The sequence below is a fragment of the Nesoenas mayeri genome, assembly GCF_963082525.1.
Source record: "Nesoenas mayeri genome assembly, chromosome: 9".
In the NCBI taxonomy this organism is placed as follows: Eukaryota; Metazoa; Chordata; class Aves; order Columbiformes; family Columbidae; genus Nesoenas; species Nesoenas mayeri.
Window position 1 is genome coordinate 1145181 of NC_137557.1, and position 16697 is coordinate 1161877.

General features: G+C 43.7%; 1 protein-coding gene across 1 annotated transcript in view; it reads left to right on the plus strand.

Annotated features, from left to right (window-relative positions):
* MME (membrane metalloendopeptidase) overlaps positions 1–15248 on the plus strand; it is a gene marked incomplete at both ends in the record, with an annotated part of 29151 nt that extends 13903 nt beyond the window's left edge. The window contains 12 exons of the mRNA XM_080349621.1: positions 78–171; positions 1619–1747; positions 2623–2721; positions 3905–3985; positions 4803–4906; positions 7244–7302; positions 7722–7841; positions 8472–8605; positions 8847–8912; positions 11653–11748; positions 12157–12233; positions 15149–15248. Of these exons, the coding sequence (XP_080205747.1) occupies positions 78–171; positions 1619–1747; positions 2623–2721; positions 3905–3985; positions 4803–4906; positions 7244–7302; positions 7722–7841; positions 8472–8605; positions 8847–8912; positions 11653–11748; positions 12157–12233; positions 15149–15248 (1159 nt within the window). The remainder of the gene's footprint in view (positions 1–77; positions 172–1618; positions 1748–2622; positions 2722–3904; positions 3986–4802; positions 4907–7243; positions 7303–7721; positions 7842–8471; positions 8606–8846; positions 8913–11652; positions 11749–12156; positions 12234–15148) is intronic.
* Between the last annotated feature and the right edge of the window lie 1449 nt (positions 15249–16697).

The window sequence follows — 16697 nt, forward strand, 5'->3', positions numbered from 1 at the left end:
CTATCTGCATTTTAGTGCCAGTAAACATAAAAAGCCTAAAAACATTACCAGCTTATTACTGTTGTTTTGTTAAACAGAGACCTTCAAAATTACATGATCTGGCGATTCGTAATGGATCTTGTCAACAGCCTGAGCCGTAGCTACAAGGACACAAGGAACGCTTTCCGTAAGGTGCAGAACTTCATCTCTCTTTAAGCTGTAAAGATGGCATTTTTGAACCATAAAAAACAATTTTTAATGTAGTTGTAGTATATAAAAATTTAATATATTTTGAATTTTGCAGAGAAAAGGCAGATGTGTTTGCTGAAGCTTCTGCTGGAGTGTGCACATAATGTATATGATATGTGCCCGCTAGCTGGAGTGGAGTTGAAAAGCACTGTTCTGCTGCCCGGTCTCTGTGCTTTTCTGAATCCAAATTAATCCCCACTCTGATAACAGAACAGTCCCGTTTATCTGCAAAGGATTACAGTTCTGATTGACTTGTGACTAACTGCAGCATTCAAAGCCAACCATTATGGGCCCAGTCTTGTTTTTCAGTCATTTGATCCTGCAGATATTCGAGTGCTTTTAAGGCAACCCTGAGCAGTTTCACACACAGACTGGAGATGGAAATCCTTTGTATCTCCATGATAGAACTTCCCACTCTAAGTTTGCTGAGCTCCATTAGAAAAGCTTAAGGCCATTCTGTTCTGTCTGTTGGTGACACAAGAAATACTTTAACACACATATACAGCTTAGTCAGTTGGGTCAGGTTTTATATATCTGAATGTATGTATATGCGTAGTCATTCTGAATGAGTTACCATTTTAATTAAGCTCAGTACTGCTGATGTTTATTAGTGAATTTGCTTTAAGTTCTGGGGAAGAGGGGTTGTATTTACTTTTGCTATATAAACTTTTGCTATATGAGCAAATAACAAGTGGTGCAGCCTGACAGAACGAGGTTAAGGACAGGCAGATTTTCTAGTCTATTTATCTATTTGTCAGTAATGAGTTACAAGCAGCTCCAGCCTGCCAGGGCTAGGAACTCGTTCAAGGTGTAGCAGTTACAGAGCTTTCAACACCAGAAGTAATTGACCTGTAGCTCTGAAGAGATGAGTCGCTGCTTCATTATGGAATAGAAACGTCATTCCAGAATGTGATTTCAGAGGGTTGCCGCCGAGTGACCCTGCCTGCCACATTCTTTGCATTATATTATCCGCTCAGCTTTATCACATAGTTATACATCATCATGACAAAATCCTTGCGTACCTTGCAGCAGCATCCCATTGAGTAAAGAAGCTTCTACTCTGCGAGCTGCCCAAGGTGGGAGGCTCTGACAGCAGCAGCTGCTGTGTCAGGGTGTTCCTCTTTAACATCGCCCCTTCTTGGCTTCTAGAGTCGTTTTCTTCTACCTTTCATGTTTTGAAAGGATAAAGAATATTGGCAATGATTCTCATATTTCCTCCGCCTCTGACACACTCCCATTACAGAGTGAGCCCACCTAACTGTCATAAACACAAATGTGAGTTAAATGCATGGATTTAGGGTTGTCTGGGCTCCTCAGAAACCGTCACCATTCTCCTTCACCTTGTGTGGGCCCAGATGTCCCCATGTTACCTACTGTTTATGTTTCACAGGCGCTTTACGGCACAACATCAGAAACAGCTGTTTGGCGTCGCTGCGCTAACTATGTCAATGGCAACATGGAGAACGCAGTGGGACGACTATATGTGACGCAAGCATTTGCTGGAGACAGCAAACATGTGGTAAAGCTCTTAGCAAACAGCCTGTGTGCCACCTGAGTGTCACTTAATTGCCACTTACCATGCACTTAGCTTGGATTACACTTTTTATTACCCTTTTCTATAGGGCAGGTCACTTTCTAAAAGCCCTAACCTTCAGATCTGCTTCCCCATCAGCGTACCACTGCGGAGTAACCACAGCGGCTGCGCCCGGGGAATCATTCCTGCGTACTTGTGCATTACTTGTGCTGGGCCGGCCTGTTTCCAAGCGAGTGGCCACACGGTGACGCACCGTGTGAAATGTGAAGATGGCGTGTGCCGTCTTGGGGGACAGGGCAGCTGGTTCTGGGAGGCAGGACCCAGAGCACCGCGGGCACGTCAGCAATGGGCCCCGCAGCCAAAACGCACGGCCGGGAACAGCCCTCCCTGCAACAAACAGTCACCGCTTGTTCTGCGAGACTGACACCCGTTCACATCTGCCAGCACAGGCGCACGGACAAACGGTTGTTTCTGTTTGGCTTCAGTCACACAGAAAATTGCTCAAAATTAACCTGAAGTTAAGCCTTAGTTGACTCCTATCACTCCTACTTTAATCCAAGCTTAAGATAGACCATTTTTTGTGGCTGACATGTGCACAATGATTTGATCAGAGGCCCAGCATCCAGCAGATGGATACGTGACAGATTTCTGTCACCTGCACAACAGAAGTGCATTATCTCAGGAGCTCACGGCCATTCCCTTGGCTGGCACAGGAGCTGCAGGCTGTGAGGGTGCCCACAAACAGCACCCACGCACCACCTGGTGCAGGGAAACCAAGTCTGTCATACGCCAGCTGTGAGCGTGCAAACAGAACTACATCACTTGAGGTGGATTTGTAACATTCGGGTGTTTTTTCCAAGGTGGAGGAAATGATTGCAGATATACGCGATGTTTTTGTAAAAACCTTAGATGAACTCACCTGGATGGATGCAGAAACCAAAAAGAAAGCAGAACAAAAAGTAAGTTAAATCTTGAATATTGCTAATGTTGTATATTATTTCAATTGTTTTCCCTGAAAATAAACAAGCAGCAGGATCTATCGCTATTTTATATAAACAAACCCACATCTATTTGTGTTTATATAGGCGCAGCAGCTCACAGAGTTCCTAGATCACAGCCAGATTACACGGGAAGGGGCCTCTCTGGAGATAAGCACACAGAATAGCAGGAATCTATACACAAGATTAAGCCCTTCCAGGCAAATCAGTGATTAAGGGGCTAAATAATGAACATCTACAAGAAAGTAATACTGCAAATGAGAATAAATGATTTATGGTGATTTGACCAGCTATTAGGAGCAATAGGACGAAAAACCCCAGGTGAAACCACAGGCCGGGCCCCACCAGTGAGTTCTCTTTTAAGGGGAGGTGTAGTTCATCCAAGTCTGGAGTAACTAACAGATTATTAGTTGAAGAGCAACCCACATGCACCCCACGGGCTGCTGAGAATCTCTTGTTTGTATAAATAACGTGCTTTTACTGCTGAATTTATTGAGATATATTCCTATGAAAATAGAAGAATGAATTGATAAAGAGTACTTTTTAAATTACTCCTGACATCACCATCGAATACAAATCAATATTTGGCTATCAAGAGAAACTGAGAACAGTTCGGGTTAAAAAACTTTGTTCAGGACTTCAAGTCTTCACACTCTGGGGACACTTAAATGAATTTCTTCACTCGCATGTGGAGCTCGTTAAGAAATATGGATACAGACCCAAATTGAGTCAAACCGTGCACTTTTCTGGAAATTTATACATGTGTTTTCCTATAATGCACTGACATTAAAAAGCATCCAGTTATTATTTCTATTTTAGATGCTGTAAAATATGTCAAATAGTTCAGGATTTCTACTATTTCAACTCAAAAGCGTAGCTGAAGTACGTTTGGCTTTCCCACGCACGTTTCTGTGAGTTTACTTACAAAGGAAGGGCCAGAACATACTTTCTACAATTTTCCGTTGTTACAATCAGCCATAAACCTCACAGTGCTTTCAAGGAATAAAAAACATAACCAGAACCGATCTATCATAAACATCTGGCTTTTCTGCCACTGCTGCCATATTGCACTTATTCTGTAATTTATGATTGATTTACAAACATGGCTGGATTTGCTATGGATATCAAATGATCTCGTGCGTAGGCGACGGCAATCAGAGAGCGGATCGGTTACCCGGACGAGATCGTGAGCGACGACATGAAGCTGAACAACGAGTACCAGGAGGTGAGTGCCCACACCAGAGTACCTGTTCAGTGCTTGCATGCACAGCTGTGAACACAGATGTATTAAGGACACCTGAGCCGGTACAGACAGTGATAAGAATCTGATGGTATTCCAAGGGAATGTATACATTCTAGAGGAATTATGCTAGAACAGAACAGTCCAGTATTTCTAAGTGTGCCACTGACTGTCAAAACACTGGCTGCAGGTTTGCATAACGCGGTAATGGCACCTATTTACGGATTGGCATTAGCCCCTGAGGTGTGACACTGAGCTACGCATGGAATTTAAACTGCATCTGAGCTTTTCACTGCAAAACGTGACCTCAGTATTCTACTTTGTAGCATCATTTGTAAAAGGAACTCTATTCACGTATTTAGTACACACGCACGTTTCAGGGAGAACACGTCTTAAAAGTCAAAATGCAGCCAAATACCCCAAGTATGCTTTTCAGAAGGCCCCTGGAGCCTTTCTCGTGTGTTCTGTCTAAGGTGGAACTGCAGCTTCCCAGCCTGGTAGCTACTCGTTCCAAATGGGAACTCCTACAGGTTGAGTCAAAACCATGCTAAACTCCACTCAATATGTATAGAGAGGGGGAATAAAGAGCACTGGAACAAATTATACAGCCAGTAACATATATATCCAGCTACAAAACCAAGTCTGTGATGTAGCAGAGCACTGCAAACCAAGTTCCAATCGCAGATCAGAAAATACTCTTAAAAATGCGTTGCTAAGCTTATCATGCTTAAGACTAGATTTTCCAGATCCATCTCTTTTTATCGCAAATTAATAACACTGCCACTTTTCCCCTTTTTTTTAGTTGAACTACAAAGAACAAGAATATTTTGAAAACATTATTCAAAATCTAGTATTTACCCAGAAGAAAAGGTTGAAGAAGCTTAGAGAAAAGGTGGACAAAGAGGAGTAAGTATTTAAAAATACTGTAGATAGTCTTTCATTCATTTGCAGAGGAGGATGTACGTGGTTGGAGGGTAATCAGTGATTATCTAATGCTTGAACGACCTTCTTTCTGCACTGTTTCCTCCGTGAACGGGGCAGGTATGAGAGCATTGCTCATTTCTCCACGGCTGGACCTACATTAGCAAGTAGGACAAAGGAAGTGAGGGACGGTGTAGAAGGTGAAGTGTTCTGGAGCAGGTCTAGTGTGGTCCCTTGGCTCCTGGAGGGGATTAAGTGGACTCCTGGAGAAGAGATTTTTAATTAAGTTCATCTGAAGGATGAATTTCATCCCTGAATTTCGCTGAGCCAAGGAAAGCTTGATTAAATGAGGATGAGCAGGCATTTACTGCAGAAATGTCCTGCTGCTTGGAAGTTACGAATGTGGAACGCGGAGGCAGCAGAGACTGAGCTGGCAGGTTCCCCAGCTGCGCCGCAGCTCCAGCCCAGCGGGAACCCGGACTGTGGGCACTGTCAGCCAGGCTCGCTTGGCAAGACACCTCATTGGAACAAGGGCTGCAGAGCTGCCTTTATGTCCAGGAGATTTGTACAGCTAAAAAAGACAAGGCTAAGGGGAGGTTGTATTGGTGCCTTTAACTGCCAGGCGGGAGGCGATGCAGAGGAGCCGGACTCTTCCTGGACACACAGCCACAGGACAAGTGGGACACAAGTCAGAACACGCAAAATTCTGACTCCATGCCAGGAAACGCTTTTGAGTGTGCGGGAGGTAACCCAAGAGCCAGAGAGGCTGTGAGATCTCCAGAGCCCACCCTCGGAGATACTCAACTCCTGAGTCACAAGCCTCCAAGCAACCTGACCTATTCAGCTTCACATGGGGCCGTATCACTTCCAAAGGTCCTTTTAACCCAAGTCATTCTATGATACCATCTTTCTATTTTTAATTACTTTATCATTTTCATAGGGCTGTTCCAGACTTCTTTTTTAAGAAAAACAAATCAAAACCTGCAGCCATTCAGACTCTTCCCAGTCAGTCACCATCAGATGAAGTTTGTGCCTCACACCTCTGCAATCACCACTGCGAATTTTCCAAAACCGTGTCAGAGATTTTCACAACTATAGTTATTATTGTGGATAAAGAGTTCCGACTGTTGCTTTTGCTGTTGTTTATTTACGTATCATTAAGTGAAAGTTTATATTCCACCTAATAGCCGCCTCAGTTCTGTTCTATCTTCAAGCTGTGCTTGGCTTGTTCAGTCACTTCAGCCTAACTGAACACAACTCCGAGCTTGTTCTCACAAGCCTGAGAGTTAACAAGTCACTGCCGGAAGTTTTGCTGCATTCCAAGTGAGCCTGGAAGCATCAACCACAACTGGTTATGCTCTGATTGTTATAATTAATTCTGCAAATTACTTTTCACTTAAGCAATAGAAACTGCTGCAATACTTTGCATTGCTTACAATTGGCATGTACAATACAGTTATCAAATACATAATTTATCCTAGAAATTAGTTTCATTCAGAGAGCATGGAAATACACCCTCAGCTCTAAGGCCCTGCTATTTTTTTGGTAGAACTATTGTCTCATTTTCTCTGCCATATTTTCTGACCTGTTACTAAGTGTACAGTAATGAACCGTACCGAAACATGCGCCCTGCCTGCAGGTCTAAGAACTGCATTAGGTGATCACTGCTGAGAGCCAGTAAAACTGTCAACTACAAAAAAAGAGTCAAAACTCATTACCAAAACTCATTATTTCCCGTGTGTCAAGATGGACACAAAGGTAACGCTGAGAGCCTTCATCAAGGACAGCAGGTGTTGCTGAAATGGAACCATAGCCATGGCTGCCACAGAGCTCATCATGATCTCTGCACGTACCTTCATTCCTCAAAAATTGTGTGACAGAAAAAATAAGAGTTTCTAACTGGATATCCGGAATGTACTAGTATTGGAGATGACAGCTGGGCAGATGGCAAGTGACACAGAAATCCTTTTAGTAAACAGTCTTTTAAAAGTTCCATTATCCCCAAATGTTTAGATACCATTATAACCTCAGCTTCTGTGTTCCAGTTTCTTTATACGGGAAGACTTGCCAGTACGATTTTGCAGTATGAGCAAAAACAGAAACAAAACCAAAGTATTGTTGTTCATCCATTTGGATAATGAAGGGAAAGGGCTCCTAAAATGACTAAATGATTGGAGGGTCCGGCTCGGAGGCTGAGTGTGGAACGGCTCTGGGCAATGTGTTACCTCCCACCGCAGTGGTTCTGCGCTGCTGTTTCAGTGTGATCAGCACCTCTGCCATTAACAACTCAAATTCTAATATCTATTCCTTTGTTGTTACTAGGTGGATAAGTGGAGCTGCTGTTGTCAATGCCTTTTATTCAGCAAGTAGAAATCAGATCGGTAAGGTTTGCTAACTGCCCAAATTATTTATGTATGTGTATGTATTTTTAAAATCAAGAAATGGAATTATTTTAATGTTATGGGGTTGCAGAAGGGCCTCAGTGCAGCAAAATCAGGTTTCGTTCATGTTTTTGAATTGCCTCTGTGCAGAATAAGGACAGAGGCTTGTGACCAAATACATTTGGTGGCTCCAGCCTTTCTTTTGTAAGGGACAAGCAGGGATCACAGTACCAGGGGAACAGTCCTGCTGATCTGTCCCTGCTGTCCCTCAGTCAGTGCCACGTGGCATGTGACTTGTTGCTGGTAAAGCCAAGGAACCAGCCTGACTTTGGCTGAAGCCCATAAAGCATGGTCTGTTCACACTGCGTACACAGGCTAATGAGGCACTATCTTAATTGTGTTGTGGGTTTTTTTTGCAGTCTTCCCTGCTGGCATTTTGCAGCCCCCTTTCTTCAGTGCATCCCAGCCCAAATCTCTGAATTACGGTGGCATTGGCATGGTCATCGGTCACGAAATCACACACGGATTTGATGACAATGGTAAGGCACCGAGTCTCTAGTTTCAAAACATACAATGCACAGAATGTTTTACATGCTTTGGTGCTTAATCATTCCAGAGAGTAGATTAAATTAAGATGAAGTTTCCATATATAAGACCAAATCTGGGTTTCTGAGGCTTTGCAGTATTGTTCCTCATGATGACCTTCAAAAGCAAGATCCAAAGAGTCCCACAGACCCTCCTGTAGCTGCTGGGCTGCAGCAACAGCCCGCGGCACACGAGTGCTTTAACAGAGCTGCTGGTCAGTTGTGTTTCCCAAAGGTTACATCAACATCCATCATAAACCACACCGAACCATGCCCAGGGGGTATCACTAGGCTGGTGCGGGTCTCGCTCTCACACCTGCCCACCCGCGCAATGAGCATCCCAGCCCCGAGTCACCATGCTTCCTCAGAGAGCCTTAAGCCCATCTCCCTGTGCAGCCTCAATTAGTTTGTTTTCCTTCTCTGCTGAAATATAGCCCTCCTAGGAAGAACAAAAAGCGAGCATCATCTGTCTGACTGCCTCGTTACTGACATTCTTCTTCATGAGTGATTATACGTACTCGCTACCCCACTTACTGCATCAGAAACCTCTTCTGTATACTGACTTCTGTTAACGTATTATTACAGGCAGAAATTTTAATGAGAACGGAGACCTTGTAGACTGGTGGACTGAAGAATCAGCACGCAATTTTAAGGAGCTATCCCAGTGCATGGTGTACCAGTACGGAAACTTCTCGTGGGACCTAGCAGGGGGCCAGCATGTATGTCCTGTGCCTTTGGAACTACCAACGTAGGGAATGGGGCAAACAATGGGACCTGCGTGGGTTTTGAGACAAGGGAGGCAAAGACTGTTCAGAGATGTTAACATCATCTTCTGATGAAGCTTCACGTTTTAAGGGAATTCTTGTCTTTAAAAAGTGAAAAACACACACAGAAACCACACCAAGGTCCTGATTAGGCTTTTCTTTTCCAAAACGTATACTTTTCCTTTCTTTTTTACAGCTGAGTGGAATCAACACGCTAGGAGAAAACATTGCTGATAATGGGGGTGTTAGACAAGCATATAAGGTAAGAAGTATCCCTTTTTATATTTTAGCTGAAACCATCGTAGATTAAGAAAATTCCTTTCAGAACCTTTGAAGAAGAAAAAACACTTTTGTGTTAAGGACAGGATCCCACCTCCTGCGGCACCAAGGCATGATACAAAACCACTGACCAGCTGCTCTATTTCTTTCGCCTTCTTATTTCAGGGCACAAACTCTCAGTACCTAGAGCACTCTTTTTCAGCTGACTTCTATTTTTTTAATTTTTTTTCCCTTTTGTGACTAGAGAATTTGTAGAATGAAAGTACACACCAAAGCACACTTGAGCTCCACCTCCCCAGAGGCCGATGCCGCCGGCTGCCTGTCTGCCGGCTGCACCGGCTTCTTCATGCCAGGAAGGAGGGAGAGAATTAACTTCTTCTGAGCTCTACCCATGAACAGTCTCTCCCTACACGGAACACTGTTCACTGCTCAAAATATCATCTTGTACAAGTGACTTGGGTCCCCTGGACAGGTATCCAAAGATGTCCGTGACATCTGGGCTCCTTGTGCCAAGCCTTCCATGGGACCTTGCATGCTTTTTGCCTTTCCTTCTGTTCTCTTCTGGAAATAGTTACTTTTTTCCTTAGATTGGCCAACTTTCAGACTGAAAGTAAAAGAATGTGGGTTGGGATGTGAGAAGCAAGTCAGCTTCTCTGTGACCTCCTCTTGTTACTTCCAAACCTGATGGTTGCAGGCCTTAATAACACAATCCTGCTCTCCTTCCCTCAACACCTTGGGCCACAGCAAAACATTCAAGCCCTGGCAACTGGAGCGCTGTTTGTCCTCAGCATCCTGACGGGTCATCTCACACTTCTCAACATCATCATCACGGCTTCTGCAAACAAACCATCACCAGCGCTTCACTACAAACACATGACTTGAGGGCAAAGTCAATTCTTGGAAGCCTAAAACAGGTGTCAGCATGGCACACTAGTCTAATGTTCAATTACTGGAACATTTGTGCATTTAAAAAAAACACAGTACAAACCTGTGAAAGGGGGTTGGTTCTCTTTCTGAAAGGAACTACAGTAACCAGAGAAAAGTTAGAAGGTCAGAAGTATTACCAAAAAGAATTAGATACTCAATTATTAATATTATAACATTATAGAAATAGTATTAAAAGGTCCAAAAGGCATCTTGAGAGGTCACCTACCCCTGCCCTCTCCTCCTGGCAGGTAGGATCGACCGTTTCTGCGTGGTTCAACCACGCGGAAGGAGAAGTTCTGCCGCCTCCTTGCTGCAGCTCCAGTGCCACCACGTCTGCTCTCACCAGTGCAAACTGAGCAAGCTGTTCCTCTCTCTTCTGAGACCTTTGCTGTATTTGAGGACTGTTACATACTTGAAGGCTCAGACTTCTCTTCTTTAGACTAAACAAACCCAATTCTTTCAATCTTTCCTCATAGGTCATGTTTGCTAGACCTCTGCTCGTTCTTGCTGCTTTCTCCTGGACTCTCTCCAGTTGGTCCACATCTTTTTGGAGTGCAGTGCCCAAAACTGGACAGCGTGCCCCCGCTGAGACCTGCCCAGTGCCGAGCAGAAGGATTACTGGTGTATCCTACACAAGGCACTCCTATTTATACATGCCAGTATGACACTGGCCCTTTCTGCAGTGCTGGGCACTGCTGGCTCTCGTTCAGCTTCTTACCCACTGAAACCTGCAGAGCCTTTCAGCAGACCTGGTATCCGCTCCTCCCAAACCTGCCCCCGTGCAGCTGGCAGCTTCACCCCTGCAGCAGCTGCACCGGCTGCAGTCAGAGCGTTTCTCCAATTTGCCAGCATCTCTTTAGCAGTAACGACGTATTAACAAAACACTCTTTGCCATACAGTCTTCATAAGACACATGAAAGCAGCTGTTCTTACTATGGAAAGGTTTTAAAGTCTTCTGCTATTTGTTTTTTAAAAAAGAAAGAAAAAAGAACAACAACAAATTAAAAACACCTCATTTTCGTAATGCAACGTTAGATAATTGATAGAATTTATTTCTTCGCCTCGCAGAATCAGTTTTGTGCTAGTAAAACTGGGTCCTGGAACTCTGCATTGTATACAGGAAAGCGTATCTTACCAGAAGTGTGTTGTTTTAGACTCTAACCCAATAGCTGGCAAAAAAAACCCGATCAAGTATATTTATGTGACAAACACTGGAGAGAAAAACAAACTGTAAACAGGCCAAAAAGTACGAGTGTTCTGTAGAAGCAAAGTGATGGTTTTGCCACAGCTGAAGCTTTTTGCCCCACACCTCTCGAGTCTAATGGAAAGAGGAAGGAAAAGAGGGAGATGAATAAATGGGGGCAATGAATTCTTCGATCAGCCCGATTGTCTCGGAGCTCATTTGTGGCTGACAACACCAGTCAGTTCAACTATAGGACATACTCTCTTTTTTAGCACAGACTCACCTCGTTTTATGCAGTCATTAATTAACCCTGAGAAAGGATTTGCTAGGTAAATACGTAACAGACCAATGGAATTTAACACATTAATTATTACAAAGCTTGCTGAAGAACATTACTAACTCTCTGTAGCTACTGTATTTAGAACACAACTGTCCTCCTTTGCATTCTTAATGTCCTCCCCTGTAAGCACAGTTATGCAAAAATGTTATCTGGGTATACCCATCTTACTGAAATTATTCCATTAACCTTGACTTCTTTTTGCTACAATAAACTGCCTTCTTTAAGCCTATTTCTCTTACCATTCACTCCAATATATTCCAATATTCCCTACAGGCCTACGAAAACTTTGTGAAGAAGCATGGAAAAGAAAAACTTCTTCCTGGTCTTGAAATGAACCATAAGCAGCTGTTTTTCCTGAACTTTGCACAGGTATTCTGTACTGCTTGACCCAGGGCTTTGAAAATCCCTTGAAGTTCCAGTGTAGCAGCAGGTCAGAAAGCGCTGGCTGACCTGCAGTTTCCCTGGGAGCCGGCAGAGCTGCTCCGCCCAGCAGCGCTCGCTGCACACTGCGCAAAATAAAGTCTTGTTGGGTATTTTGTATCTTCTCTAAACAAATTAATTCAGCCACAACTAAGTCTGGCAGACAGTTTCTTGTGCCCAAGTGCCTTTGTCTGAGGACAACAGTATACTTTAAAAAAAATAAAATATACATTTTTTCTGTATGTTCTCATGTGAAATGTATTCTTATCACATTCAGTATTTCACAGTGAAATGACAGCAGGTCTCCTCCTGGACAATCTCAGTGCTAACAAATGCTCTTCTTTGCTCTCTGTGCAGATATGGTGTGGAACATACAGACCAGAGTATGCCGTGAACTCCATCAAAACCGACGTGCACAGCCCAGGCAAATTCAGGTCAGCACGTACAGTCATCGTCGGTGCAAACCTGCGTGCAACGCGGCTCTTAGCGGCAGAACTTCAACAACTCTACACAAAAGGCCAGGCTGCACTTACAGGGTTGATTCAGGCACATACACAGATATTGGCAGAGCACACAAGGTGGCTGAGAGACAGACAGACAGACAGTCTCTCCAGCCCTCTGTGCTCACACAATAGCCTCAGACCTCCCAGGAAGCTCCTCAGACAGAACAGGACAGAGGGAGTTGTCCTTGCTCCTGAGCCATACAGCTGAATTGTGTCCACAGCACTGAGCACCTCTCAACAGTCGTGTTCTCAGGCCACAAACGCCATCACCTGGCTGTCACCAAACATGTGGGGCTGGTGCAGCGGAGTCCCACCAACTGTGTCTGGAATCCAGTGCTCTCCAGAAGTCCCCTGGTTCCTGCAACAGCTCCTGCCAGGGTTGTCCTGAAGACCAAAGGCTGTGCATGGAGTTTGTCCTCCACTAAAGTCACTGGTAAAATCTCCAGTTAATCTGTGGTGGAGAAGCATTCAGGTCCTTTTAAACAGCAATACTGACATGACAGAGAAATTTCTATCATTAGAGTGAGGAACTCTGTGCCATTTAGAGCTAGAAAGACATTGTAGCTGTTAAACAATTTGGTATTTTCTGCTTTGCGTACTCAGCCTTCCCAAGAACAGGTGGGCTTCAATTCAGCAGAGTCCTGCAGCGCCTAGGCTGCTCGGGGTCAGAGCCTTTGGGCCAGACTAGGATCTGTCCTTTCTATCATCAGTCAGAGCAACCTATTCATCAGTAGTTTAACAACAGTTTTGCTCTACTAAATCTGTTTGGTCAAATGCCATGAGATCAAGTAGTAATGCAGATATCACAACATCTCCATTAGCTTTGAAAGGTTGTGTCATCTCCGGGATTTACGTACACAATAGCTGGACACAATGCAGTACATTAATTCCAGTATCCTTCTTTCAGCGGCTTTTCCCCAAAGACTTATTTTGTTTATCCCACATGCTCAAATATTTAGTGAAAGCAGGGACTGTTCCTTCAACTGCCGCTTGACTGGCATTTCACTGTGGGTGGTTTCTGTGCTATCTGCAGATCTCTCCCGCAGGCAGTTTATGCATCAGGTCCTACAATCAGCCCAGTCTGGTCCCCATGCTAACGAGCTCTGTGCCCGCTCCTTGCATACCTAATGGGCATGACTCACCAGTCCTTTAAGTTCACTAGTTCAGCATCTTTGTATAATTGTTTTTGTGTATCTCTTGGATATATTACATCGTGTATTGTGCTGGTTTTACATCAGTATGAAAGGCTGTAAACTTCATATGAAATGACACAAGTATTAATGAGAAGCCACACCAACATTTTGAGAATGTGAAGTAATTTTCAGGGTGAGGCCCCCCTAAAAGCTCTACAATAGAAAGCATTTCAGTACACGAGACACCCACAGATGACTGCCTAATGACACATCCTTTCAATGCCAACATGGCTCCTACCGTGCTCTTTATTTGGGGAGGTGGGGTTTTTGTTGGTCGGTTGTTTCAACACTGACTGCAGGCTGTTTCCTTGTACAGGTAGGACAGGTAGCTCAGCATAAAAACTGTCAATTGCATAGCACAATTTCAGCTTATGGGCTGACAACTCTGAGTACTGGACAGGTACAATCTGTCATCTACTAGAAAAATAAGAAGCTAACAGAAAGATGCCTAAGATCAGGTAATTGTCAAAAGCAGGTGAAAGAGAATCTGTACCCCAGTGGTACAGTGAGTACAATAACAGCTACAGGTCAAGCCCTGCTTATGTACCACAACCCTGTAGTTCTGGGCACATCAGTAAACGCCGCAGGATTCTTATCCCACTGCTGTTTTATCTGTTTGTAGCAACAAGTGTCAGGAGAGTTTTATTACACCAAAATACTCTTTGCTCTGTTTCTGGCAAAATCCCATTGTAGCAGTTGTAGTGACGCCCTGCTAGATCCCGTAAATACATGACTTTTGGGTCATCGTTTTTTAATGTGCGCTCTCCCGTGGCGCTGCTGGCTCCCACACCAGCCAGTGACCAGTCTTGCTTTGCAGCTGTAGAGGCCATCGAACGGTTGCAGATGTGAGCTGTGGAACTTCACCACAACTTCTGTGGACACTGCCTGGTGCTGTTGAATCTAATTATTACGATTACTCACAGAATAATCACGAGTTACTCAAAGGAGCAGTTCTTCAAATACTTCCTGGTCCACAATCAATGTGCACCAGTACATATTGATATTTGAAGCTGCTGCTGTTCTCCTGCATAGGTCCGTGCAAGCTGTATTCCCATTCCTGAAGGAAGGAACAACTCCAAGCAGATATATCCACATATGTTCACAATCCCACATACAGAAACTGCTTTAGCTGGCACGTCCTCACACTCACTTGAAAGCTGTTCTTTGTACGAGTCGTTTCTCCAGGAGACTCCTTCACCGGAACATTGGTGCAGAATGCCCAGAGCAGCAGCATGAGCTTAGTTAAAACCCCATCGGCATAAACATGTACACGAACATTTGCTGGGAAGTGACACCACAGTCCTCTACCTCAGGGGCTTGTTTCCCTTTACCAAGAAACATGTCAGCAAAACATAGCTGAAAAAAATCTGTGGAAACTAATGACAAGCAAGAAGCACGTTCCTAGTGCAATAAATAGAAGTTTTGTGAGAGCCAGTAAGGGAGAAGGGACAGGTCCTGCCTTTTGGGGCCCCAAAAAGAGAGAACACAGCCACTGCCTGAGGTGAAACGGAATAGTCCGAGCTCAGAAATTACCAGCGTTTCCCACAGAATTTGGAGGTGACGCAAAAAAGAAAGTTACAGAATGTGTGTTTTCTGGTTTGTTTTACACAAAGTGACAGGCAGCGGTGACAATGTTGTGGTTTTGTTTTAAAGGGTCATCGGATCATTGCAAAACTCTCCGGAGTTTTCAGAAGCCTTTTCATGCACTGAGACAAACTACATGGATCCTGCTAAGAAGTGTCGAGTTTGGTGACGCACTGCAAACCCTGCGTCTCAAGAAGCTTTCCAGAAAGAGAGAAATTTTTAACTAATTCCAAGGGGAGAGAGGAAGAAAACTGAGGGAACTATGCTAGAATAGTCACTGTAATTCTTAGTAAACAGGCAAAAATAAAAGAATCAAACATGGAATGGAGGACTAATGCCGATGCGGCAATCAGCTGCTCTTGCTCATCGGCTGCTTTTCCTATCGCTCAACCCTGTAGAATCTGAATCACTCGAGGGTGTGCAGTAACATCTCACTGGTACTTAATCCTGTTCTGCACTGGCCAGTGGCTTTCTGGATTTATTTTAAAATGTCAAAGTATAACACATTATCTCCCACTAGTTGGTGACTGCATATTTCTGATCGAGCGGAGGAAGGAAATATTAAGTAACACACGGTTTTAGACATCATAACGTGATAATGAGACAACAGTTTATATCCAAAGTGTCAGACTTTGTACCCTTTGCTGTTATGATAAATCTGTTCTACCAAATGTCTTCATTTTTACTTGAAACCATTTATACAAGAGGAGTCCAAAGACCTGCTGTGCTTAAGTAACCGCTCACTAATTATTCCAGTGTGTATTATCTGAAGCCACTATTTACAACAGTTTATTTACCGCTTTCCAGCCAAACTGCAATTGTAGGTAAATTATTAATTTTTGAAGATATGTTCTATAAGATTGTGATCCAAGACCCTTTCACAGTTTTCTAAGCTTTTCCTTGCTTTCTCTAAACTTGGTCTTTTTTAAAGTTTCTAGTAATGTAAAAATCATAGTTTTTATATTTAAATCTAAGCTACACTTTTGACTTGAAGTGTTGTAATATATTTTATCAGAGGCAGCGCAGAGCTGGGCAGTTTGAGTGTAGCATGGCATCGGGCACCGAGCCCACGGCTCCAGCCGCCGCTCTCCGGTGCAGTCGCCAGTCGCCAAGGTTTCAGGCCGACTTTCTCGGTGTTTAGGGTCTGATCCTGCACATCATTTGTGCATGTTCTGATTGATGTCAGTCCTCACATCAGGAATGCTGCACAGCTGATTGCAAGAATGAAGCTTTAAGTAAGAAGGTAAAAGGCTTTAAATCTGCAATGACATGTATTAAACATCCTCATGCAGATTGCAAAGGAACTTACTGCTTTGTATATCAAAGCAAACGGATTTCCAAAACCAAGTACCACATACCTCAGATGACTGCTACAATAGGTATATTTAAAAACCTATGTTCCTTTTAGCTTTCTGAGTCTGTCATCTGATAAAACCATTTTGATAATAAACTGAAATTACGAGACAAATGCCATGTGTGTTCTTTATAGGAAATATGCAAGTACAAAATCCACACCCAACCACAAATAGATTTCTATATTTGCTGCTGAGCACCACACCTCAACATCTGTAACAGCTGACAAATGAGAATCCAAATAATTCTATCCTAGTTTAAAAGC